This window comes from Balaenoptera borealis (assembly GCF_965194805.1).
Source record: "Balaenoptera borealis genome assembly, chromosome: 1".
Taxonomy (NCBI): domain Eukaryota; kingdom Metazoa; phylum Chordata; class Mammalia; order Artiodactyla; family Balaenopteridae; genus Balaenoptera; species Balaenoptera borealis.
The window spans coordinates 93,290,073-93,317,163 of NC_138860.1; the positions used below are offsets into that span (position 1 = coordinate 93,290,073).

The 27,091-nt window shown below is 33.5% G+C and overlaps 1 protein-coding gene across 1 annotated transcript in view; it reads right to left on the minus strand.

The window, feature by feature from the left end:
* Nucleotides 1–769: 769 nt before the first annotated feature.
* Nucleotides 770–27,091, minus strand: part of SYCP1 (synaptonemal complex protein 1) — a 174,649-nt gene continuing 148,327 nt past the window's right edge. The window contains exons 29-33 of the mRNA XM_082368987.1: nt 25,171–25,230; nt 21,530–21,709; nt 14,508–14,651; nt 6,484–6,573; nt 770–6,376 (exon numbers count right to left, since the gene is read on the minus strand). Coding sequence (XP_082225113.1) covers nt 6,239–6,376; nt 6,484–6,573; nt 14,508–14,651; nt 21,530–21,709; nt 25,171–25,230 — 612 coding nt within the window. The 3' untranslated portion in view covers nt 770–6,238. The remainder of the gene's footprint in view (nt 6,377–6,483; nt 6,574–14,507; nt 14,652–21,529; nt 21,710–25,170; nt 25,231–27,091) is intronic.

A 27,091-nucleotide genomic window follows, 5' to 3' on the forward strand; every position in this document is an offset into this window, starting at 1 on the left:
GACGTTATTAATTTACATTTACATGAAGTAGGAGACATTTTATTACTGCTAAAGTGATAAAGTTATGGATATTTTTCTTAGGGCAGGTATTAGGTCTAATCTAAAAGTCTATAACTTAAACTATCAGTCTAAGAAATTTTCCCATCTCTCACCTGGACTATTTTAATATCTTCAATAACCTCACCTGTTCTGATTTAAATCTAATGATCTTTCTAAAACAAAAGTCTTTTTCAAGTGAGAGGATGGATGATAAAGTTGGGAAACCATATACTTTATATCCTTTTGTAAAGTTTTAATTTTAAAATACCATATTTTAAGTAATAAAGTCTTATTTTCCTTGCTTAAACTCTATTCCATTTTCCATACCAAAAAAGTACAAGCTTTGCAACATAATATACAACATTCTATATGAAGAGACCATGGTCTGGTTCTACTAATTACTCTTCATTGCAACCTTTATTTTGCTATTTCTTCTGCTTTGATTTCCTCTTATCCTTCTTATACACCTGTAGAATTCCTATTTATGTGCAAAATCCATCTCTTCCAGAAAGCCTTCACTGAAGTCAAGACATGAAATTATCATTTATGTCTCTGTATATTTCATACTTGTATACTGCTGAATTACTTATAAGTGACTCATTTGTTTACACATTTATATTTGCTACTAGACTGCAAGTCATTGAGAGTATCATTTATCATATTGATACCCCAAAATCCAACTATTTATTCTATACTTTCAGGTATTGCCACTCAGAATATGATACAGAATATTCCTTTCTTGAATCACTTTGTTCTCTAGGTTTCCATGATCCTTTACACTTCACTTGTCTCCCTTATTAGTCTTTACAGCAACCTCTCTATTGCTTCACAATGTTTCAGTATCCCAAGGCTCAGTACTAACTCCTTTCCCTTCTGTAACTACACACTCACTATCTGTAAAGAGAGTGCATTCAATCCTGTGCTTTAAATGGCATGTTTATGCCAATGATTACTAAATACTGACCCTTCGGGAAAACTCCAGATTCATTTGTCCAATGACCTTCTCAACATCTCCACTTAGATATCTAAGCTATCTCAAATATTACATAGCCCAAAACAGAACTTGAAAACCCAACCTTACACATTTTCTTTCACCTCATCCCTCCAGCCAACCTGTCAGTACTGTCAGCACATTCTTTTGGTTCCACTATCAAAATATATCCAAAATATAACCCCTGAGCCCCACACCCTTGCTCAGTCTAGTGTGGCTAACATATGCTCTTTTTACAGCCCAAATTTGGCTGAGGTTCCCTCAGCCCATGCTTCTGCTGGAGCGTTATGGCCTGTAGACACACTGAAGTACTCATTTTTGCTTCAGACAAAGCTTACAAATCATTCAGTTAAGATCCAGAACCTGCAACCTATTTCTATAAAAACAGTAATTCATGTAAAAGCAAAGCTACCATAGGCTATAATGACTCACCAAGTGAAAATTCCTATGGGGCTATGGTCCAGAACAGGACCACCAAAGCCACATCAGAGTTTCAATATTAGTGTTATTTAGCTCCCCCAAATTCCACTCTATTTTTTTAAAGCTTTTTTAAAAAATTAATTTATTTTATTTATTTTTGGCTCTGTTGGGTCTTTGTTGCTGTGCGCAGGCTTTCTCTAGTTGCGGCGAGCGGGGGCTACTCTTCTTTGCGGTGCACAGGCTTCTCGTTGCGGTGGCTTTTCTTGTTGCAGAGCACGGGCTCTAGGCGCGCAGGCTTCAGTAGTTATGGCTCGCGGGCTCTAGAGTGCAGGCTCAGTAGTTGTGGCGCACGGGCTTAGTTGCTCCGCGGCATGTGGGATCTTCCCGGACCAGGGCTCGAACCTGTGTCCCCTGCATTGGCAGGTGGATTCTTAACCACTGCGCCACCAGGGAAGCCCCAAATTCTACTCTATTTTTTTCTCAAAGTATCCAGCCTACTTATCAAATTACTGGGATTTGATAACGCTCTACTGAATTTATCCCCTCATTAGAGGACCTTTCATCTGCAGGGCAAAGCCTGCTCTGTAAAACATACAGCATGGAGCAGATCACATGCCTCCTGCAAGAAGCTTCATGATGAAAAGAGTAGAGAAGGCTGGGTCCCCTATGCCCAATTTTCCTAAACTCATGGATCATATTGTCACTCCTTCAAAGAGTGACTAAAGGGCAAGAAGTATTTCCTACCAACCTAAAAATGGGCTATGACAAAAAGCTTCTTCTTATAATAATATCTAAACTGCACTCAGTTTAAATTAATATGCTTTAAAAAGGTATTAAACATTATGTAATTAGCTTATAACATTTTCATAATAATTAAATTATAAATTTTCCAATTTTTCATTAATGTTAGTTAAAATTATTTTTATGAGCTTCTTTGTGAGTTTTTTTTTTTTTTTTTTTTGATTAGGTTACCACAAATGAGTGCACTGATCCCTAAATTTAGAATGATAAATTATTTTTCTTACTCTGGTGTTTTTCAGGAGTTACCTAAACCAAAACTGACTCTCCAAAGCTCAAAACAGAAGACACAAATATAGGCTACTATAACAATATGCTTTTAGGAAATTTTATGTTTTTCTAATTTCCAATATTTGATCTTATTTTTATTTTTTTAAATTAATTTTTATTGGAGTATAGTTGCTTTACAATGTTATATTAGTTTCTGATCTTATTTTTAAATCATGTATTAAACATTTTGGTTCTGAAGTTTTACTTACTATAAGAACCATCAGTATGGTATATGTAAGTTTTTCTTAAATATATATTAAATTTTTATTTAATCAATTCAACAAATACTGAGTACCTACAATGGGCCAGGCATTGTTCTAAGTACTCTGGATGCATCAATAAACAAAGCAGACAAAAACCCCTGTCTGTGAAGTTTACATTCTAGTGAGTGAAGACAATGAATAATAAAAATACTAAGTAAAGTATATAGTGTGTTAGAAGATTATATGTGCCATGGGGAGAAAAAGAGCAGTGTAAGGGGAATCAGAAGTACTGGAGAGAGGGGAAAGTTTCCAAGAAAGAAGCATGCCCAGCATGCTCAAAAACAGCAAGAAGCAATCTTTCAAAACTTAACAGCCTAACTCATCTTTTTAAATTAAAAGCAAGGAAGAACAATATTTGAAAATTTAAAGAGTGCAAACTAATTGTGACAGGCTGGCTAGTTGTTCACCTGACCCCCTTCCCTGATCTCCTGAGAGATAACTAGAAATGGATCACAGTCTGTCTTGAAATTAGGTGTGGCCATATGATTTGGTTCCAGAAAGTAGAATGTGGGTGGAAGTGATGTACATCTATTTCAGACCTGTGTCATTAAAAACTTCCCACATGGATCCTCCATGGTATTTCCCCTTTTGCAACAACCTTGGAAGCAAGTTGTTGAGGATGGCAGAGCTAGAAGTTGGAAGGAGCCAGGGTTCCCAAATCACCACCTGGAGAAATGCTGCTTACTAAATAGTAGCATTTAAGTGAGAAGTTGATGATTAGCCAGAGAAGCTAGTGTTAACTAATACAAGTCTTGTTTTATTTTAAAATGTTTGAAAATATATAGTAGCTTCAAATGTGAAATATCATGTCATCAATACTAATAATCCTCCAAAGAAAATACTTGCTCAGGAGACTAATTATAAAGTTCCAATTAAAGTTTCTAGATCAAAAGCTAGAAATCCTAAGACTATATCCAGTTTTCAGAGTACAGTTATAGGCACACAAATTGAAGGAGGAACATAATTTCCATAATGTTATATAGCATTTCCATTTTTTCCTGGGTAGCCTTTCCTACAAACACATTTCCCCACCATAAGGAAATTAAAATTCTACTATACCAAAATTGTTATAGACAACTCTAAGACTATTTTTATCCATTTGCCAGTTGTTTTTATAAAGTTCATTCACTCCCTTTATTAGATGAGTCTTTCATACCTACTCTTCTCTTCACAACTTGCAACACTTTCCCCTCCACCTTCATTCTCAGTAGATGATCTTAATTCTCACTTCACTTAAAAAAATTGAAGCTATGAAACCAAAAGTTCTACAAACTCCCATCCACCATCATCTTGTGATATATGTTTCCTTTTCCCTTGTTACTATGGTAGAACTGTCTATTCTCCTAGCTAAGGCCCAGCACTTTAATCTTCCACCAGATTCCATTCCTCTTGCCTATTTATTATAGGACATTCTACTTTAAAAAAAAAAAATCTTCTTTCTCTTCGGCATAATCATTTCCCATCATCTTGAATCTTTCCTTAATTATTTAAACTTGCTATTAATTCTTACATCTTTTAAAAAAGAATCTTCTCTTGACCCACTTCCATTTCAAGTAGCTATCTCATTTATCTTCTTCCCTTTAAGGTATAACTTCTTAGTTTTCTTACTCTTAACGAAGATAGCTGTCTCCACTTTTTTCCTTCCATTCTTTCCTTAACCACTCCCTCCAATCGAACTCCACTTCACTGAAACTGCCATTGTTAAGATCACCAAAGACCTCCCCATTAATAACACATTAATCAATTTTATCTCTGAGCAGTATTTAACACAATTTATCACTCCTTCTTCTTTGAAATACCTTCTTGCTAGACTTCAGTATTACCCTTGTTAACCTTTTATGGTTCCTTCTCATCTCTGATCTCTTCTCTTTTCTAGGTACAGTCACTCTCATAATTGTACATGTTCTCATCCACTCTGATAGCTTTAAATATGTTGTTGACTCCCAAATTTATATCACTATCCTGGATCTGTCTCTAAGCCTACTTACCATCTCTGTTTGGATGTCTAATATACATTTTAGACCTAATATGTCCAAAATTACATTGCTCAGGCCAAAAATATTGACATTATCCTTAGCCTTTTCTTTTTTTTAATCACATCCCACATCTAATCTTAAAAATAGATCCAGAAGTTGACCTCTTTACTCCTCTACTGCTCTCAGCTTTGTTCAAGCCACTACCATCTCTCATGTGTATTATTAAAATAACCTGTTTTCCTCTGTTTTAACCTTTTGTCCTCTTTTCAAAATCTGTTCTCAATATAGCAGTCAGAAAGATCCTTATTTTAAAACATGAGTCAGATCACAGTTTCCTTTGCTCAGAAATATCTGCTAATTTCACATCTTATTCAGAGTAAAAGCCAAAGTTCTTACAGTAGCCTATAAGCATTACATAATCTGCCCACCCAAACTCCCTATCCTGTTAAATACCAGGTCTTTTCTCCTTATACTCTTCTTTTGCTCATTATCCTCTACCCACACTGGCCTCCTTGCTGTTTCCCAGATACACTAAGCACACCTCCACCTCTGGGCCTTTATACTTTTTGTTCCTTTTATCAGGAATGTTCTCCTCAAGATAGCCACAGGCTTACTAGTTATTCATCAGATCTTCAAATGTCATTGCGCTAAGGGCCACTCTACATAAAATTTCAACCCTCTTCAATACTCCCTAATACTCTTACCTGTTTTATTTCTCCTTAGCGATTATCATTAACTAATATACTCTGTGTTTTGCTTATATAGTTTATTTATTGTCTATTTTCCCCATTAAAATGTAAGCTCTAGAAGAAGAGAGGGCTTATTTTTGTTTCATTCATTCTTATATCCCCAGTATCTAGAACTGTGCTTAATTCTTAGCAGATATTCAATAAATATTTGCCAAATGAATGTTGAATAAATGAAGTATTTTAGGTAGTCATACTGGTGGAGCCTTTTTTCCCACAACTTAAAGCCATTTGTCAATTTTATAAATAGATAAATCAAAGCTGCTTCAGAACCGTGAAACTTAAATGCCCTCAAGATTTTAAAAATAAATAATATTAGCAAAATTATAATGATTAGCTGTCCAGATTACCTCACAGAATCAATGAGAAGTATTTGCATCTAAAATATTTTAATAGTAAAGAATAAATAGTAAATCTCAGTAATGTGTTCCTAGTGTTCAACGGACAACTTTACAGGTGTGAAAACTTAGCCAAAACAGCTTTCATGAATACAAGAAAAGGTAAAACCAAAATATAATCATCTAATTATCTGAAGAGAATTACAAGTTTTTAAGTAACATGTGGTTATCTCCCATTTAGGCCAAAATATTAAAATATAAAGAAACAAATTAATTATGAAAATATCAAAAAAGTCTCAATTTAAGAAAATGTTTGGCTCTGTAGAAAATGAGAATAAAAAAATTAACTATAAATTTGCTGTTATTTAGGCTCCTTAATCACACTGATTTTCTGAAATTAAACAAATAGCTTTTCTGCTTCCTTTAGTTTTTGTTTCCTATCCATTTTAGCAATTACAGCCCAACAGTCCTCCTGCATTTTCCTCATAGCTCCAAGCTTCCGCATAGATCCAGGGGTTGTTAGAGATGAAGGAGTCTGAATAGAAAATAAATAAAATCATAATATGTTTAACTAAAAAAAAGAAAAAAAGAATTAAATCCAGCTTTTGAAATTTGCTTTCTGAAATAAAATTTTAAAACTACCTTTTTTGGTGTTCTAACACAAAGTTGAGAAATTGGTGTATTATTCTTCTTGTATAGTTTTTTCAATGTCTCTTCCTCTGAAACCATGCTCTTAAAGAGAAATATAAAAATATAATTTAGAGGCTGCCACCATTAATATTATATTATTAAATTTTTGTCTACATCCCACATATGAGAAGGAGATGGAGGAGTACAAGGAGGGAGAATAAAAGAGGAGAGAGGGGAAAGGAAAAGAAGAGGGAAAAAAATTTAAAAGACTGAAGAAAGAAGACAATGACAAAATAAATCCTCAATCTGTCAAACAAGGACCTAGATTTTGATTCTATTAACTATATACCTAAAAGGTTATGTGGAATACAAGATGTGTATGAATAGTGTTTTTCTACTGATTTCTATTTCAGTTTCAGAGTCTTCATACTATCACTTTCCCCACCCCTTCTCCCCAACCTACTTATTTAAATACACTTAGGCTTTATAATAAGCATTCATAATCCTATAAAAATTATAAATGTTGTCAATTATCAATTTATGAATATTTTCCCAAATAATAATAGCTAACACTTATTCAGTATTTTCTTTATGTCAGGCACTACTTTAAGCACTTTGCATATTTTAATTAGTTTTAATCCTCACAACATTTTTATGACACACAAATACTACTATTATCCCCATTTTAAAGGTGAAGAACTGAGACACACAAATATTAAGTAACTTGCCCAAGACTATACAGCTAGTAAGAGGTGAAGCCAGGATTCAAATCCAGGTAGGCTGGCTCCAGAATCCATTTCCTTAATGAATATGTTACATAAATTTAGTCAGGTAAGCAATCAGTTCACATTATCTTTTCCTGCTCATTAAAGTCACACTTAACACAAATTTCAGAAGCTTCATGGATGAAAATATTCAGCCATTTTCATGAATTCTAAGATTTCAGCAGAATTCACTAAGTCACAAAGAGCTGACTTTTCAGATACACTCAAATCAGTATGCACCAACTGACCAACTTAGAAAAGAGAAATTATTTTAAAAATCATATTGTAAACTATCATTAAAATTTTGCTTAGTGCATGGTAACTGAATGTTCATTAATGGCTGCCTATATAAAAAGAATAAATTAACCTAATTTAAAACAAAAAAAACTTGTCTGTCCTTATAACTCTGTAGCATTCATCTTTTATGTGCTTATTGGGCACTTGTATATATCCTTTGGAGAAATGTCTGGTCAAGTCCTTTGCCCATTTCTCAACTGGCTTGTTTTTTGTCATTGAGTTACGGGAGTTCCTTATGTATTCTGGATATTAATCTCGTGTCAGATATATGATTTGCAAATATTTTCTCCCAATCTTTAACCTGTCTTTTCACTTTCTTAATAGAGTCCTTTGATGCATTTAAGTTCTTAATTTTGATGAAGTCCAATTTACCTATTTTTTTCTCTTTTTTGCCTGTGCTTTGCTGTCATCATATCCATGAAGTCCTTGCCATTCAATGTCATGATGATTTTCCCAATGTTCTTCTAAGAGTTTCATAGTTTTAGTCCTTACGATTAGGTCTTTGATTCATTCTGAGTCAATTTTTGTATATGGTGTAAGTTAAGAGTCCAACTTCATTCTCTTGCATGTGGATATCCAGTTTTCCTAGTGTCATTTGTTGAAAAAACTGTCCTTTCCCCATTGAATGATCTTGGCACTCTTGTCAAAACTCAATTGATTATATATGTGAAGATTTATTTCTGGGCTCTGTTTTTTATTACATTGGTGTATATATTTGTCTTTATGCCGGTACTATACTATTTCAATTACCAGCTTTGTAATAAGTTTCAAAGTCAGGAACTGTGAGTCCTCCAATGTTGTCTTTCTTTTTCAAGATTGCTTTAGCTATCTGGGGCCCCTTGCAAATCTGTATAAATGTATCAAATTTTCCATTTCTGCCAAAAAAGCTGTTGGAAATTTGAGAGGGAACGTGTTAAATATGTACACTGCTTTTGGTAGTATTGACATCTTAACAATGTTAAGTCTTCCTATCCATGAACACAGAATTTTTTTTTCCTTATTTTTAAGTCTTTCAGCAATGTTTTGTAATTTTCAGTGTATGAGTATTTTACTTTCTTGGCTAGATTTGTTCTTAAGTATTTAATTCTTTTTAATGGTATAGTAAATAAAATTGTTTTCTTAATTTCCTTTTTGGATTATTCATTGTTGGTGTATAGAAACATAACTGATTTTCATATGTTGATCTTATACCCTTCAACATTGCTGAATTTATCTATTAGGTCTAGAAGCTTTGTTTAGGCTTTTTTTCCATGTATAGATATGATCATGTCACCTGCAAATTAGAGGCAGTTTTACCTCTTTTTTACATTTGCATGCCTTTTATTTTTCTTTGTTTTTTGTATTTGTCTAATAGTTAAAAGCCATGGCTAAAACTTCCAGTACAATGCTGACTAACATTGGTGAAAGTGGGCATCCTTGTCTTATTCTTAATCTTAGGGGGAAAGCTTTCAGTCTTTCACCACTGAGTATGATGTTAGCTTTGGTTTTCATTCATACCCTTTATCATGTTGAGGAATTTTCCCTCTGTCCTAGCTTTATGAGTTTTTATCATGTCAATTGAGATGATCACTTGGATTTTTTTTCCTTCGTTCTATTAATGTGGTGTATTATATTGATTTTCTTATATTGAACCACTCTGGCATTTCTTGGATAAGTCTCATTGGTCATGGTAAATGATCCGCTTACTATGCTGTTGGTTTTGATTTGCTAATATTTTGTTGAGGATTTTTGCATCTATGTTCAGAAAGAATAATGGTTTACAATTTTCCTTTCTTGTGATGTCTTCATCTGGCTTTGGTATCAAGGTAATGCTGGCCTTATTGAATGAGTTACAAAGTGTTCTCCCTTCAACTTTTTGGAAGACTTTGAGAAGGACTGGTGCTAAGTCTTTAAATATTTGGTAGAATCCATCGATAAAGCTATCTGGTCCAGGACTTTTCTTTGTTGGGAGTTTTGGATTACTAACTCAGCTCTGATGAGGTTTTCTGTTTCTTCTTGAGCAGATTTAGGTAATTTGTGTATTTCAAGTAGTTCTTCTATTTGTATATTTCTTCTAGGTTATCTAATTTGTTGGCATATAATTATTCACAGTATTCTCTATCTCTGAAATGTTGGTAATAACATCTCCAATTATACTTCTGACTTTAGGTATTTGCTTTTCTTTGTCAGTCTAGCTAAAGGTTTGTCAATTTAATTGATCTTTTCAAAGAAACAAATTTTGGCTTCATTGATTTTCTGTTGTTTCCTTTTCTCTAATTTGTTTATCTCCACTCTAACCTTACTATTTCCTTCCTCTGTCAGCTTTGGGTTTAGTTTGATCTTCTTTTTCTATTTCCTTAAGGTATAAAGTTAGTTTATTGATTTCTTTCTTTTTCAATGTAGGAATTTACAGCTATTACATTTCCCTTAGAGCACTGTTTTTTCTGTCTTACATAAGTTTTGGCGTATTGTGTTTTTCATTTTCACACATCTCTAAGTCAAATTTCCCTTGTGATTTCTTCTCTGATCCATTGGTTGGTTAGAAGTGTGTTAATTTCCACAAGTTTGTGAATTTTCTAATTTTCCTTCTCTTATTGATTTCTAACTTCATCTCTTTGTATTCAGAGAAGATACTTTATATGATGCCTATCTTTTTAAATCTATTGAGACTTGTTTTGGGACCTATATGGTCTATCCTGGAGAATGTCCATGTGCACTTGAGAAGGATTTGTTGGATTGAGTGTTCTATACATAGCTATTAAATCCATTTGGTTTGTGTTGTTCCAGTCCTGTATTTCCTTACTTATCTTATGTCTAGCTGTTTTAACCGTTATTGAAGGTGAGGTATTGAAGTATCCAACTATTAATGGGTAATGTTCTATTTCTCTCTTTAATTCTATAAAGCTTTACTTCATATATTTTAAGTGTTTGTTATTAGATGTGTAAATGATTAAAACTCTCATAACTTCCCGCTGTATTGAATCTTTTATTAATATATAATGTCCTTATTTGTTTCTTGTACTTTTTGATTTAAAGTCTATTTTGTCAGATATTAGTATAGCCATCCCACCTCCTTTTTGGTTACTATTTGCATATCTTTTTCCATCCTTTCACATTTAACCAATTTAAAGCTAACATGAGTCTCTTTTTGTTTACTGGAGTGTATAATATGTTTACATTTAAGTAATTACTGATAAGGAGAGACAAACTTTTGCCTTTTTTGATATTCATTTTCTATATGCTTCATAGGTGTTTTGTTTGTTTGGTTTTGGTCACTCATTTCCTCCATTACTCTCTTCTTTTGTGTTTAGGTGACTTTTTTGTTAGTAAAATGTTTTGATTCCCTTCCCATTTCCTTTTGTGTGTATTCCATAGATAATTTTTGTGGTTACCATGGGGATTACATTTAATGACCAAACATTATAGTAACCTAATTTGAATTTATACCAACTTCACTTCAATAGCCTACACAAACTGCTCTTATACAGCTCCATTCTTTTTCTGTTACTGATGTCAAAAATTACATCTTTATATATTGTGTGCCCAACAACATAGATTAATTAAGCATTTGTCTTTTAAATTATGTAGAGAATAAAAAGTGAAGTTAGAAATCAAAATTACAATCATTTCAGCTTTTATAATTTCCAATGTATTTAACTTTATAAGAGATCTTTTATTTCTTCGTCTAGCATACTTTCATTTCAACCTGAACAACTTCCTTCAGCATTTCTTGAAGAGAAGGTCTAGTGACAACTCCCTCAGCTTTTGTTTATCTGGGAATGTCTTAATTTCACTTCATTTTTGAAGGACAGTTTTGCCAGATAGCAAATGCTTAGCTGACAATGTTTTTCTTTCAGCACTTTGAATATGTAAACCTACTGACTTCTGGCTTCCAAGGTTTCTAATGAGAAATCAGCTGATAATCTTATTGAGGGTAACATATGTGATGAGTTGATTCTCTCTTGCTGCTTTCAAGATTCTCTCTGTCTTTTGAATGAACTGATGTTTACCAGGTGGGGAAGGGTGGAGGGAAGGGATAGTTAGGGAGTCTCCTATTGACATGTAAATACTGCTATATTTTAAAAAGATTCTGTCTTTCAACAGTTTGATTATAATGTATTTTGATGTGAGTCTATTTGAATCTATCCACTTAGAATTCATTGAGCTTCTTGGATTTGTAGATTCATTAACTTCATCAAAATCTGAAAAGTTTTCAGCCATTTCTTCAAACATTCTTTTTTCCCATTTCTCTCTTCTCTTTCTGGGACTCCCACAATTCATATATTGATTTTTTGATGGTGTCCCACAAGTTTCTGAGGCTCTGTTCACTTTTCTTCATTCCTTTTTTTCTGTGCTTATACTCCATAGTTTATTGTCCTATCTTCAAGTTTACCAATTCTTTCTTCTGCTTACTTATATCTGCTTTTGAATCCCTATAATACACTTTTCATTTCAATTACTGTACTGTCAATTCCAAGATTTCTTCTTGGTTCCTTTTATAATTTCTATCTCTTTATTGTTATTCTCATTTTAGTCATACATTTTTCTGTTTTTGTCTATGTCTTCCTTTAGCTCTTTGAACATCTTTAAGATGGTTGTTTTTAAAGTCTTTGTCTAGTAAGTCCAATATCTGAGCTTCCTCATGGACATTTTCTGTTGATTTGTTTTGTTCCTTTGATAGGCTATACTTTCCTTTTCTTCATATGCCTTGTGATTTTGTTGTTGTTGTTGTTGAAAACTAGCCACTTTAATCTTATAATTTGATACATCTGCAAATCAGATTCTTCCCCTTCCCCAGGGTTTGCTGTTTATTTACTTAGATTTGTTTTGCTTTTTATTTTACTATTAAAAGTGTCTCTGTGCATTGGATAAGCCTGTGGTGAAAATTTGAGATCTTCTTGGTTTTTTTCTGAGCCTGTGTCTTTCCCTGGGCGTGGCTTTCTAAATGCCCTGTAAATGTGATTGATTTTGAATGTTCTAATGCTTGAACATCTGGCTCTCCAAAGAGGGGAAAAAAAGAGAGAGATAAAAGTGCAGTTTGTTCTTCTGGAAGACACTTCAGCCAGTGAGGTTTGAAACAATGGCAGCCAGACTCTGTACCTGTACCTCAGTGATCAGAATCAGCAGTCAGAACACTGAACCTTGATCTTCAGAGGACAAGGTCCTTATTGTTCTCCCTAGTTCCAGCAAGATATGAGCATGGCCCTACCACATGGTTATGGGTTGGGTGATAGGTCGCCATTACCACTCTTAAGGCTGAAATTGACCAAAATTAACCATAACTTACCAGCCAAGTTTCCCTCTGGAAGTTGCAAGCATTCAAATAGTCTTTAGAGTTCCAAAATAAATTACTTCAGACAGTTTCTGCCAGTACCATTGTTGTCTAGGTGGAGAAATGGGTTCCTGGCACTTCCTACTCCACTATCTTCTCTAAGGTCATTCTAGACAATACATTTTTAAATCTTACTTTTTATAATAATTTGAATGTTCACCAAAATTTAAATGCAACAGCTAAGAAAATCACAAAAATAACTAACTTCAAGTGATAATTATAACAAATAAAGCCCGCTATGAAATGTCTTTAGACTAGTTTAAACTGTAATAAATAAAATAAAAATAAATAAAATACTGTAGTATGTTTATTGTGCTACAAAGTTGTGATGCTCCTTTTAAAAATGAAATGAAATCATAAGTCATTCCGAATCTCAGATAAGCTAAGAAACTAGCCTAAATTCACACTACTAGAAAAACAGCATGAATTCTAGCCCTGGAATATCTAATTCCATAGCTCATGCTCTTTCTAATAATTCTCATTACATTCTTTTAATATCTGGACTTCAGTTTGAACTGGCAGTTATTGTGTAAAATGACATACATAGGCTATGGAGCTAGACTGTTGGTATTCAAATTTTGGCTCCATGCCTTACTAGTTATGTGACCTTAGGCAAAGTAACAGTGTGACTCAGTTTCCTCATCTGTAAAATGAGAATAACAACCCTGTCTCTACTTCTAAAGCATGAGATTGTTTCAAAAAATAACTGAAGTAATCTGTGTAAAGTCTTTACAGTAGTGCCTGGTTCACAGTTTAATCATTAAAATGCTAATCATTATCTACAAAACAAAGAGATACTAGAGTAGGGATTTTCTATAAGTTAACTTCAATAATTACAATTTTAAGACTTCAGCTACTCATTATTCCAGAACAAATGAAAGTAGAGGATCCCAAAGGAATATAAAAGCTTGAAGGATCTCATAGCTATGAGTTGGAATAACGAAACAAATGACTTTAACTGGAATTTTGTAATTAAGAATCTTTGGTAAAGTGCTCCATTTCATGTAATAAGGTTTATCTGGTTTTAAATTAAATGAGTATAAGTTTAATTATTCTCAATAAATCATTATTATGCCTTTAGAAAATACTGATATGTGTTAATATACTCATAGTAGGGAGTAATTGGTGATACAAACTGCTAGGGGAACTATCCTCCTTAAACATGTCATCTTTAACACATTATCCCATTAAGAATCATAGAAATGTTATAGTTTTCAACCAATACGTTGATATAGATTTCAACCAATAAGTGGTATAAAATAAAAGAACATGTATAATATGCAAAATCAAGAGGGGTCTTGAATAACAAATTTGGCTGCAGCAAGATTAAAGATATTCATCTAGCCTTTCTTTAAAAACAAAAAAAAAGGAAAAGAAACAACACTCTTCCGGAAACAAGAGGGTTAGTCCTCTCATATGACAACTATGTCATATCAAGTATTTCAAAATGTCATGTTTTCTGAAGTTTAGGGAGATTTTTTAACCCTAATTTCTTTAAAATGCTGCAAAAGTAGAGGGTTCTGTGTTATAGTAGAGTTCTATTTTTTTTCAGTATTGCAATAATAGATACTATGCATATATATTATACATATACATCAAGAAATAATGTAGAAATATAATAATGTAAACAAATAATAAATGCTGATTATTTGTAATAATTTTACCAAAAGATCAGTAGTTTCTGAACTATCTGAATTAATATCAAACTTGAAGACCATTTTTCTCTTTTTACTACTTTCTTCAATGGGTACATTCTTGTTTTCTCTTTGCTGAATTTTTAGTTTCTTTGGTGTCTTCACAGTATATGCCTATTCAAAAAGAAAAACAATATGTTATCCCATCAAATAAAACATATATTATTAATAAAGGCAAGTTGAGGTTTTAGCAATCAATAATAATTCTCCATTATTATTGGCATGTATATGAAGTAGAAATTTTGGATAAGAATTTAATTCAGAAGTTTTTGAAAAAAATCATGGGGGAGAGAGAGGGAGAAAGAGAGGGAGGGGTAGAGAGAGAGAAAGAGAGAGAAAAGAGGCACTCCAGCTTCAGCAGTCAACAATCTTAAGAGAGACTTTAATTTTTCTAACAATGATTAAGACCCAAGACCTGAAAGCTTTTCTCACTCCATAAAAATACTTACTGATTTATTCGACAAAAAGTTTGCTTATGTTTTGTTGACAAAGTAATTCCATTAGTCAATGTTTAGTATTCCATATTACCCTGTAATATGGAATATGTAAGTTTTATAATTTTTAAAAAGTATCTTTAAAAAATAAGGGCACTGATATCAGCAAAAATGGCAGAATAAGGAGCTCCAAAAATATGCTCTTCCACAAAGCAACAAAAATGCTGGCAAAGGTGGTCAGAATCAGCTTGTTTAGAACTGTGGAAATTAACAAAAGGCTTGCAACAACCTGGAGAGTTTTGTTGTTGTTGTTGTCAATGGCTGAACTTCTGTAAGAAGAGCAAAATTAGCAGTATCTTAACTTTTCCTCATCTCATCCCCTGCTCTCTAGCTCTACGGTACCCTTAAAAAGTAACAGCCCACATTCCTGGTCCAGCCTGGCAGTCACTGGACACAGCAAAACAGAACTGGGAGCTCTTTCAAAGTTTTATTCCCAAAGAGTTGTCATTATTTGACCTGCCTAGTGGTTCTCTGGATGACTTCATTTACAGGACTGTCGTTATTTGACCCAACTCAGAGCTTACTCAGTTAAAAAAAACAAGCTTTCTCCTTGATGTGTGTAGGGTAGGGAATAATATTTGTCAAAAACAATTAAAGACAAGTGTGTTAACTTTGCAGCTCCCTTAGGCAATGATTAACAGTTGGGTGAATGACAGACTAACCAAAAACCTTAAAAGGACAGCTAGGAAATAAGATGTCCATAGGGGCTTTGAAAAACTCTGATATATTCCTGGAAATACAGAAAGGCATGCTCACAGACAGGGCTGTGAGTAAGCACAGGAAAGACATGAGAAGGCCCTAAGCTCTTACCTGTGGCTCATCTTGAGGGTCTGCAAAAGCAGAAACTGAAGGCTAAGGCAGAGTTTTCTACTGTCTGGCTGAGTGTTGAAAGCATGCCCTAACACTGACTTATAGTCCTTTGTCAAAGATTGTGAGACTTATTGATCTGGGTATTTAAGGAAATCTCTATTAAAACATTAGCTGAACATTAAGCTAACTAGTAGAGACTTTAGTGGCACTCAAAGAATACAAACTTTACAGAATTAATTTAGAAAAATCACTAAGCAAACAATAAAAACTATGACAAGCAGAAACAACAAACCTTGAGGAGAAGGGAGAATCTGATTTCCAGATTTGTCACTTACATTATTTTTAATGTTCAGATTTCAAGAGAAAATTATAAGCTGTGCAAATAAGAAATAATGGCCCATACATGTGTGAGGAAGCAATCAACAGAAACTATCCCTAAGGAAACCTAGTTATTGGACTTCCTAGACAAAGACTTTAAACCAACCATTTTAATATGTTCAAAGTGAACATATTATAGTAATCTTACAGTCATATTATAGTAAGAGATAAGAAAAACCATGTCCAAAGAACTAAAGGAAAGTATAAAGACAATGTCAAACCAAATGGAACATCAATAGATGGATAGAAATTATTTTTAAAAGAACCAAATAGAAATTCTGGAGTTGAAAAGTACAATAACTGAAATGAAAAATCACTAAAGAGGCTCAACATCAGATTTGAGCAGGTAGAGGAAAGAATCCATGAACCTGAAGATAGTTCAACTGATATTATCCAATCTGAGTAACAGAAAGAAGAAAAAAGAAAAATGAAAAGGGCCTCAGAGACTTGTGGGACACCATCACCCATACCAACATACACATAATGGGAATGAGAGCAGAGGGAATTCCCTGGTGGTCCAATGGTTAGGACTCTGTGCTTCCAGTGCAAGTGGCCTGGGTTCAATCCCTGGTTGGGGAACTAAGATCCTGCAAGCCACGTGGCACAGCCCCCAAAAAATAAATATAAAAATAAAAAAAGAATGAGAGCAGAGAGAGAAAGGGCAGAAATAATACTTGAAAAAATAATGACTGAAAACCTCCCAAATTTGATGTAAACATTAATCTGTACATCCAAGAGGCTCAACAAGCTCCAAGGAAGATAAAATCAAAGAGATCCACACCTAGACACATCATAACCAAAATGTCAAAAAACAAAGAGAAACTTGAAAGTAGCAAGAGACAAGGGACTCACCATATACAAGGTATCTTCAATAATATTAATGGCTGATTTCTCATCAGAAACCAGAGAGTCCATAAAAGATTGACATGTCCAAATGCTAAAAGGAACCGTTACCAAATAATTCTATATTCAGCAAAACTGTCCTTCAAAAATGAAGGAGAAATTAAGATATTCCTAGATAAACAAAAATTGAGAGAATTTGTCACAAGCAGACCTTCCCCACAAGAAATACTAAAGGCAGTCCTTCAGGCTGAAATGAAAGAACACAAGACTCAAATTCATATGAAGAAATAAAGAGCACCAGAAAAGGACACTGCATAGATAATTATAAAACATAGTATAAATATATTTTTGTTTGTAACTCTGTTTTTCCTATCTGATTTTAGACACAGATATATAAAGCAATAATACTGTATCGATGGGCTTAAAATGTATAAATATGTGACTTATGTGACAATGATAGGACAAAAGAGAAAGAGGGAACAAAGATATATTGGGGCAAAGTTTTTATATACCATTGAAATTACACTGACATTAATTCAAACTAAATTTAAGTTAAGGTGTTAACTGTACTTTTCAGCTAATCACTAAGAAAATAATTCCAAAAGTATAGTTAAACCCAAAAAGATTAAAGTGGTATACTAGGTAATACCTATTTAACACAAAATAAGACAGTAATGGAAAGATACAGGAACAAAAAGACATAAGACATATAGAAAACAAAGAACAAAATGGTGGACCTAAGTTCTACATTATTAGTAATTACATTAAATGTAAGTCAATTAAACATTCCAATCAAAATGCAGAGATCGTCAGAATGAATGATGGAAAAAAGCATGATCCAACTATATGATGCCCACAAAAGACACAATTTAGATTCCATAACATGAATAGGTTGGCAGTAAAAGGGTGATGAAAGATAAACCATGCAAATATTAAACAAAAAGAGCTAATATCAGATAAAATATACTTTAAAAAAAAGATTACTAGTGACAAAAGGAATATTTTACAAAGGTAAAAGAGTTAATCCATCAAGAAAAGATAATTGGTATTAAGTATACATGCAGCTAACAATATAGCCCCAACATATGAACCAAAAACTGGGAAAATTAGATAATTCAACAGTAATAGTAGGAGACTTCCATACCCCCACTTTCAATAATGAAAAGAACAACCAGACATAAGATCAGCAAGGAAATATAATACTTGAACAACACTATAAACCAGCTAGATGGATACTTAGCAAAATCACAAATTTGGAAATACAATGCATTCCTAAATAACCAATGGGTCAAAAAATAAATCACAAGGGAAATTAGAAAGTACTTTGAGAGAATGAAAAGGAAAATACAACAGACTTATGGGATACAATGAAATCAGTGCTTAGAGAGAAGTTTATAGATGTAAATGTCTACATTAAAAATTACGATCAAGACATGATAATTAAATACAGTATGGTACACTGAGTTGGACCCTGGAAGAGAAAGAGGACATTAACGGAAAAACTGTGAAATCCAAATCAAGTCTGAAGTTTAGTTAATAGTAATATACCAATGAATGATTCTTAGTTTTGACGAATGTACCTGGTAATGTAAGATGTTAACAATGGTGAAAACTGGGTGAGGAATATAAAGGGATTCTCTGTATTACCTTTGTAACTTTTCTATAGATCTAAAATTAATTGCAAAATAAAACTTCATTTGAAATAAAAAGTAAGGTCACCACACCACCAGAATAGCTAAAATCTAAAAGATGAAAAATACCATGTGGTGACAAGGATGCGCAGCAATCAGAACTCTCATTCACTGGTAGCCAGAATGTACAATAATTTGGTACAATAAATTGGTACAATAATTTTTTTTAAAACATGATTGGCAGTGTGATACAATAAGAAATATATATATATTTGGTCTTTGTCCTTGGTTCCTGACACACAACTTCTAAAATCCTTGTAATTTCCTGAGTGACAGGGTTGACAGGAGGCATCTTTTGGTATAATATTTGGTCTTTGTCCCCTGTGATGTTGACAGGAGAGTTTTTTGTTATTCATAATGAGCTCCTTTCAACTTACCTGAGTTTATGCTAATGAAATAACTGGTGGTAGGGGGTGCTTCAGCATGATAGCTTCAGGATGGTGGCTGGTTGCCAGGAAGACCAAGGCATGATTAGAAGTTTGGAACCTTTCACCCCACCCCCTGAACTCCTAGGAGGGGAGATGGGTTAAAGACTGAGTTAATCACCAATGGCCGATGATTTAACAAATCATGCCATGTAATGAAACCTCCATAAAACCCCTAAACAATGAAGTTCAGAGAGCTTCCAGGTTGGTAGACACATGGAGGTGCTGGGAGGGTGGCACTCCCGGAGAGGCATGGAAGCTTCTGTGCCCCTTTCCCCATACCTTGTGTCCTATGCATTTTTTCTATTTGGCTGTTCCCAAATTGTATCCTTTATAAAAACTGGTAATAGCAAGTAAAGTAATTTCCTGAGTTCTGTGGGTCATTCTAGCAAATTATTAAACCTGAGAAGGGAGTTGTGGGAACCCCCAATTTATAGCCAGTTGGTCAGTAGTACAAGTGGCAAGCCAGGACAGTGTCTAAAATGGAAGCCTGTGGGACTGAGCCCTTAACCTGTGGGGTCTACATTAACTACATTAACTACAGTGTCAGAATTGAATCAAATTGCAGGACACCTAGTTGGTGTCTGGAGAACTGGAGAATTGGCTGGTGTGGGAAAACACACACACACACATTTTGTATCAGGGTAAAAACAGCTCAGGCTGTATCTGTTAACATGGAATGTATTATGCATAACCCTGTAACCCAGCAATTTCACTTCTATGGACATACCCAACCAAGATGTATACATGTCAAGCAATACATTTTTATAGCAATGCTATTCATAAAAGCCCACTCTGGAAGCTAACCAAATGTCCATTAACATTACAAGAGATAAATAAGCTGTGGTACAGTCACACCATGAAATACCAAATAAAAATAAAGCAACTTCAAGCAACAATGTGGATGAATCTCATAAACATAATGTTAAGTGGAAAATGTCAAAACAAAAAGAATATGATTCTAATTATAGAAAATGCAAAAACAGGTACATCTAATACTAGAATTTGGGACAGCAGTTGGCCTTGGGGGAAGGGCTAGTGACTGGAAGGGGAAACAATCAGCTCTTCTGAAGTGATAGTAATAGTCTCTTTTAATCTGAGTGCTAGTAATAAGGTTAAGTTTGGTTTGTAAAGATTCATCAAGTTGTATAATTATGATCTGTACATTTTTCTTGCATATATTTCAATAAAAAGTTTTTTTAAGTAAGGTCATTCTTCAACAGAGATCATTTCATATTTTGAATAACAGAATAGTAAATACAACAAAATAATTTTATATAAAAGCCTTGTTAAAAAAAACTATTCTTTTTTTAAAAATACAATAAAAATAAAATAAAAACAATATATCTTTTTTTTAAAAGCCTCGCTAAGCTATGTACTTTACTAATTTTCATAAATTCCACGAGGTGCATAATATTGTATATATAACAGGATATGAGTGGAACTCTTCCTTTTGCTCTGGAATTGTCAACTAAGGCACAAAGCTGGGGGAAAGTGCCAGTAACACATATTCTAAAGAAAGCTACCTATAATTAAGGCCAGCTCCTTCTCTAAGGCTTATTAAAAGGTGATAGAACAGGCCCAACAATCACCAAATACCTCTCTTATTCCCAGTTATTTTAAGGAAACTGGGAGGTTAAAGCACAAAATTTCCGCTTAGGGGGTAAAGACAGGTTGAAATACTCTTCCCCGCGACTCCCAAGACAAGTGAGGATATAACTTTAAAAAGCAACCTTATAAGAAGGGGAGACTGGCATCTCATTCCCTAAGTGGATATAAACCTAGGCAGAAAATTTGTCTGTCTTTGTGTCTGCCTGAGCAAAGTAAAAAGAAATTAGAGAGAGATAGATGGCAGAGAGCAGGAAAGGGGGAGTCAGAAGTAGAGCATTATGCACCACCATTTAGCATTGAAAGGTTGAATGAATTCCCCATGGATTAAATGGACATGTCGAAGATAGCTAGAAATGAGCCACCTTGTTAGTGGCACCTGCTCCACAGGGCTGACTGCTAAGTAAAAGACTCCAGCAGCAAGATGATGAGGAGTAAACAGCAAAGGGAGGTAACTGAGGTCATACTGGAAAACGCAAGTCAAAACCAGATTTTGTACATCAGGGACCTATGCACTGGTGAATGCCAGAAAGTGATAAAATTTGCCCAAGATGTCATTAAGTTGTGAACAGTGATAGATTAAAAAAATGAAACCATTTTGTGCTGGTATAACAAATAATTGAAACTTTAAAGAAAATGGTTTCATGTCTATGTGTGTGATACCAGATATATGGTATGTGATAACAGAGACTTCTTTTTTATTAAAAAAAATTACTACTTTCTTAGAAATTTTAGCAACAAACCTTTGCTAATGGTGTAGATAAAGTATTTTTGGCAGATGTCCACAGACAGTCTCTTTTATCTTTTGATTTGCCATAATCAGCTGATGGGAAGTATCCAGATATGTTTTGTGAAGGAGCTGCTTTAGAATCAAGTTTCCAATAACTAGTTTCAGGTGTTTCCATTAAAGATGTCTGTGTTTTCTATATTGAACAACAAAAGTGAATAAAGTCATCATTAAATGTCATTTTAATTAAAGTACAGCAACTAGTAGAAATATCACTGAAATAAACTAGAATTTACCCCCAAATTTAGTATTGATTAGATAACTTTGAATAAATTTCATTTATCTTCTTTGTCACTTTAGTTTCCCATTTAAGATGCAAATGGTATTTGCCCCTCTTTGTCTTCACAGAGCTGCTATGAAAACAAGTAAGACATCTCAACTCCCTATTTGACCAAAAGTTGAGAATTCTCCAGAGAAAAATCTCTATTCCTGGTGGCAAAAAAATCTTAATCTGAGGTTCATTCCAGTAGCCTAACAGCCAAAGGGCATTCTCTTTTATGCTTTCATATTTCCTCTATCATCTATAAAAATATCAGCTTTTCCTATCCACCAGTTTCATTCCCCCCTCCAAAAAAAAAAAATAGAGAAGAACAATTATGAAAGTAAAGAACTAGAGAAATTTTCAGGGCAAGATAAAGGTAGCTGATTAGAAGGCACAAACTACTATGTATAAAATAAATAAGCTACAAGGATATACTGTACAGCACAGAGAATATACCCAATATTTTATAATAACTATAAATGGAGTATAACCTTTAAAAATTGTGAACCTCTATGTGTATACCTGAAACTTATATAATACTGTAAGTAAACTATACCTCAATTAAAAAATAAAATATAAATTTTTAAAAAGGAGCTAAATGAGGTAATTTGAAGGTTTCTTGCCCAGTTCTAGTGATCTCACTTCATTATCCTTTTTCCAATAGGTATGAATTTTGGCAGCATTTTTTCCACAGAGTTGCATTTCTATATCCTTTTCCATAAATATTTCTATATCCTTTTCCATAAATATTTCTATATCATAGTTGATAACACAATTTTGATGAAAGCAAATTTTCTTCTGCTCTCTGGACTCATCAGGAGTCATCCTCAAAATCTCCAAAATGTAACTGCTTTCATGGACAAATTTTTCTTACCCAAAAGGACTGAGAATGGCAACTACACCACCTTGTGGTCATATCTTGGAATCTAACATTTCCCTAGTAGCCTAAAAGAAAATGCACCAGCATTCTAGACTACTGAAATAACCCTCTTTGTAATACATCATGAAAATGTATATACTTTCCTACAAGTTACATTCTTTTTTGAATATTACATTTCCAATGATGCATATATACAGAACATATGATTTTCTCTTGTTCTTTTTAAACAAACATTTATTTGGCATTTCCTATGTGCCAAGCACTATTTTAAATGCTTCACAAAGCATTAAATGAGATAATAATGTCATTTAATCTTCATAACAACTTTAGGGAAAAGGTACTATTATTATCCCTAGGTGATAAAACTGAAGCATGAAGAAGTAACATTCCCAACCTCAGAAATGTTTGATAAACCTAATGATTATTATATATAAGGCTTGTGATACTTCAATATTGTTGGAATAAAGCATAGCACACAAAAGCCTATTTAAATCTTTTCATTTCTTTTATCATTTTCTCATTATTTGCAATATATATATCTAGACACCCAGATAAAATATAGGGAACTAACTAATCTACTTGATAACATATATAAATAATAGACATATATTACTGGAATTATACATGAATCAAAACAACTCTATAAGAATATGTGATATATACTTTCATAATATGAACACATTCTATATTTAGAAATAAATATTGGAGTTTAACCAATTTATTATCTTCATCAGACACTTCGCTTAGACTATATCTAACCCTCCTGGCTAATTTTAATATGACAATAATTTCTCCAAATATGATGTTTTCAAATGTCTATCACAGTGTCTGGACATATGAAGCACCTAATATTCACTCACAGGTACAATATTTCTTTTTTTCTTCTCTTTGAACCCAAATGTAACAAAATTATAGCACTGTCTATACCAAAAAACTGAACATCGTTATTTGGTATAGACAAACATATACAAACAATATACAAACAAACAAGACAAACAATATACTCTGTTACTTTCAGTTTATAGTTAAAGCAACTTCTGTGGGGACTTAGGAGACTACATCACTGTGTATAAGGAATATTTAATCATTTTAACTAAAATTTGCAATAAAACTCTTCTGTAATAATTCTATATTACCAACTGGATTAGAAGCTGAATATAACCTCCCTTTCTCATACCTGATGCTTCCTTCTATGCACAGGGAACATTCCTAACTTCTCTCTGTTTCCTTAGGGAAAGAGCAATGACTTAATGGGATTGTTGAATATGGAAGGAGTAACGGGGGACATATAGTTCAGCCCCTTCCTTACTCCTCCTCTTGGGTACCAGAAGAAGCACACATTCTACTCTATGCCATGCATTTTACAAGAGCAGGCCATTCAAGTAGGTACACTTGTCCCAGTCTAGCTCTACCTGTGATAGAGTAGATAAACTTGTTTAATTTAGGATTTCAGGATTAAGAAATCCTGTTGCCTTCAAATATAAGCCACACTGTCCAATATTATTTGTCAATAATAAAGATATTATGTTGATTTTCACTGCCTTTCTCAGTTGGCTTAGACTTAAGAGAGCAAGATGTCATTTATTTAGCCCTCTCAAACCTCAAAATTAAACACAATCTAAACATGAGCTTTAGAATTTTTAATTGAAATATTTTCCCCCAATGTTGGAAATTTCTCAAGAAACACAGAAGTACCTAACTAATTTAATGCTATAATAAAAACTATAAAAGAATAAAATCTCTAAATTTCCAAATGACAAATGCTTTGAAATTTTTTAGCTAATGCTTTTGAATTAACAAATAGAAAGAAACAATTTTGGAAATGAAATTGTGTGATATATAGATAGATAGATATATATATTTAATTTTTATTGGGGTATAGTTGATTTACAATGTTGTATTAGTTTCACAGGTACAGCAAAGTGAATCTGTTATACATATACATATATCCAGTCTTTTTTAGATTCTTTTCCCATATAGGCCATTACAGAGTATTGAACAGAGTTCCCTGTGCTATACCATAGGTCCTTATTAGTTATGTATTTTTATATAGTAGTGGGTATATGTCAATCCCAACCTTCCAATTTATCCCTCCCCCACCCTTACCCCCTGGTAACCATAAGTTTATTTTCTACATCTGTAACTCTATTTCTGTTTTGTAGATAAGTTCATTTTTAGATTCCACATATAAGCAATATCATATGATATTTGTCTTTCTCTGTCTGACCTTACTTCACTTAGCATGATAATCTCTAGGTCCATCCATGTTCCAGCAAATGGCATTATTTTGTTCTTTTTAATGGCTGAGTAATATTCCATTGTATATATGTACCACATCTTCTGTGTGATATATTTTTGATGTTATTTTCCCATTTATGAACAAAAAAAATTTACCAAGATGTTAGAAAGTGAAATGGTTATAAAGAAATCTATGAGAGTTATATAAAACTCTTACCTTGTCTTTTTTTTCTTTGAGAGTAACTGTGTTTTCTTTTGCCTCTCTTTTGAGGTTTGCCTATTAAAAAAGAATATCAAGTACATATAATGTAGTCATTACTATTATAAAAAATTAATGTTCCTATTATCAAATCTTTCCTAAGAAGTATTAACAAAGAATCCTGCCTTCTAAATCTTATAAAATAATGAAAAGAAAAAAGAAAAACAAATTAGTTCCTTTCTATAAAGGTATGCTATTTGATGTTGATTATCTTTTTAAAAAATTCTGATCTGTCTCCAGCAGTCATCTGTGGACTCATTAAGTCCTTTAAAATGCTGAATCTCAGCTTTCTCATTTGTAAAATGAAGTGGATGGATCAGCTTATAAAGTAAGGGTATATACAAGTAACTAACTGTAAAGAGCTGCAAAGGGATCCAAAATATTGTGAGCCTTTAGAGGCAGAATTCCCTTTTTCTCTGTGTATGGAGAAAAGCAATTCAGTTGGACACTGAATAATCAATTTTCAACTTGAGATAAACAGGTATGAGAGAGAAAAAGAAAGTACAAAAAAAGTACATAATATTTACAAAATAATACATCATTTCTCTAGTACTCCAGGAAATAATACATTTTGCTGGAGATTAGGGCATGTGTATTCAGTGGGAAGAAAAGAAAAATTAACCCTGGCCTAGAGAAAAGAATATGTGCAATGCCTTTAATATGACAGTCATCTGGAAAACAGAATGGTTACAGCTCCAAGGAGCCTTAAAGGTCTCAGAGAAGAAAAAGTTTCAATAAGCACAACTTTAGGCAAACTCGCCTTGCCTGCCCATGATGCCTATGCCAATACCTGCACTCACTGAATGTCTGTGTACACCATGGTATCTCTCCTAAAGTGCTGCTCCTAACCAGAGAACACACTTCACCATGAAAGAAGCTGGCAATAAGCTGATGAGTAGTCACTGCTCTTATTATGTATCCTATCAACTACCAATAGTTAATCTTCAGTTATCACAACTGGGGTCTACTCTATGGGGATGAAATGCTGTCTTCTAGGATAAAGTATACCCTCTAAACTAGCTAAATTACACTGATTCTCAGAATACATATCTTGGCTTCTAGAGGACGGAAGGGAGAAAGCACCTCCCAAAACTGCACTTTCTCTACAACTCTGACTTTTGCTACTCTGGAGATCTTAGTACAGTCTGTTCTAATACAACATGGGTTTCCAAGGTGTGAATTAGCTCATATACAAAGGTATATCTTTGGTAGTGTCTAATTAATCATGAGTTCCCTAAGACAAAAGTGATGGGCAGTCCACTAAGGTACCTATTTAATCTGAGTAACTAAAAAATGCCTGTAATATGGTCTGGTAAAGAGAGGATTGACTTGAGGCACAGGAGAATATGATAGCCCTGTGCCCAAATTTCATACCTGAATAAATTTACAAACCTAGAACCCTCTAAATTAAACAAAAGCCTGGTACAATTGTGGAAGGATTTTGCAATAATATCACAAATTCATACTGAATCCTTCCTACTACCATGTGCACTGAGAGAAATACTAAGACTTATGGGTAATTGGGCATTGACTATTAGCTAACACCAATTCTTGTAACCCATAATGTTATTATTTTTTCACTAGTTTGAGCACAGGTATACTGGGGTCAGGTGATAAATAGCACTTAATCCAAGTCCACCTCATGGTGAGCCCATGGAACCATAAACCTATCCTGTGGTCATTTCTTTAGATCCTGAGTATACAGCTGAATAGATAAACTCAATAAGTGGCAAAATCCCCACATTGGTTCTGACTACAGAGTGACAGATTTTTATATTTGGAAGGACCAATTGGAAGACTTTAAAACTCTCCTTCCATATCAAGAATGTAAACAAATATACAAAATACCACATCTCACTAGGAAGTGATTAAGGCACCA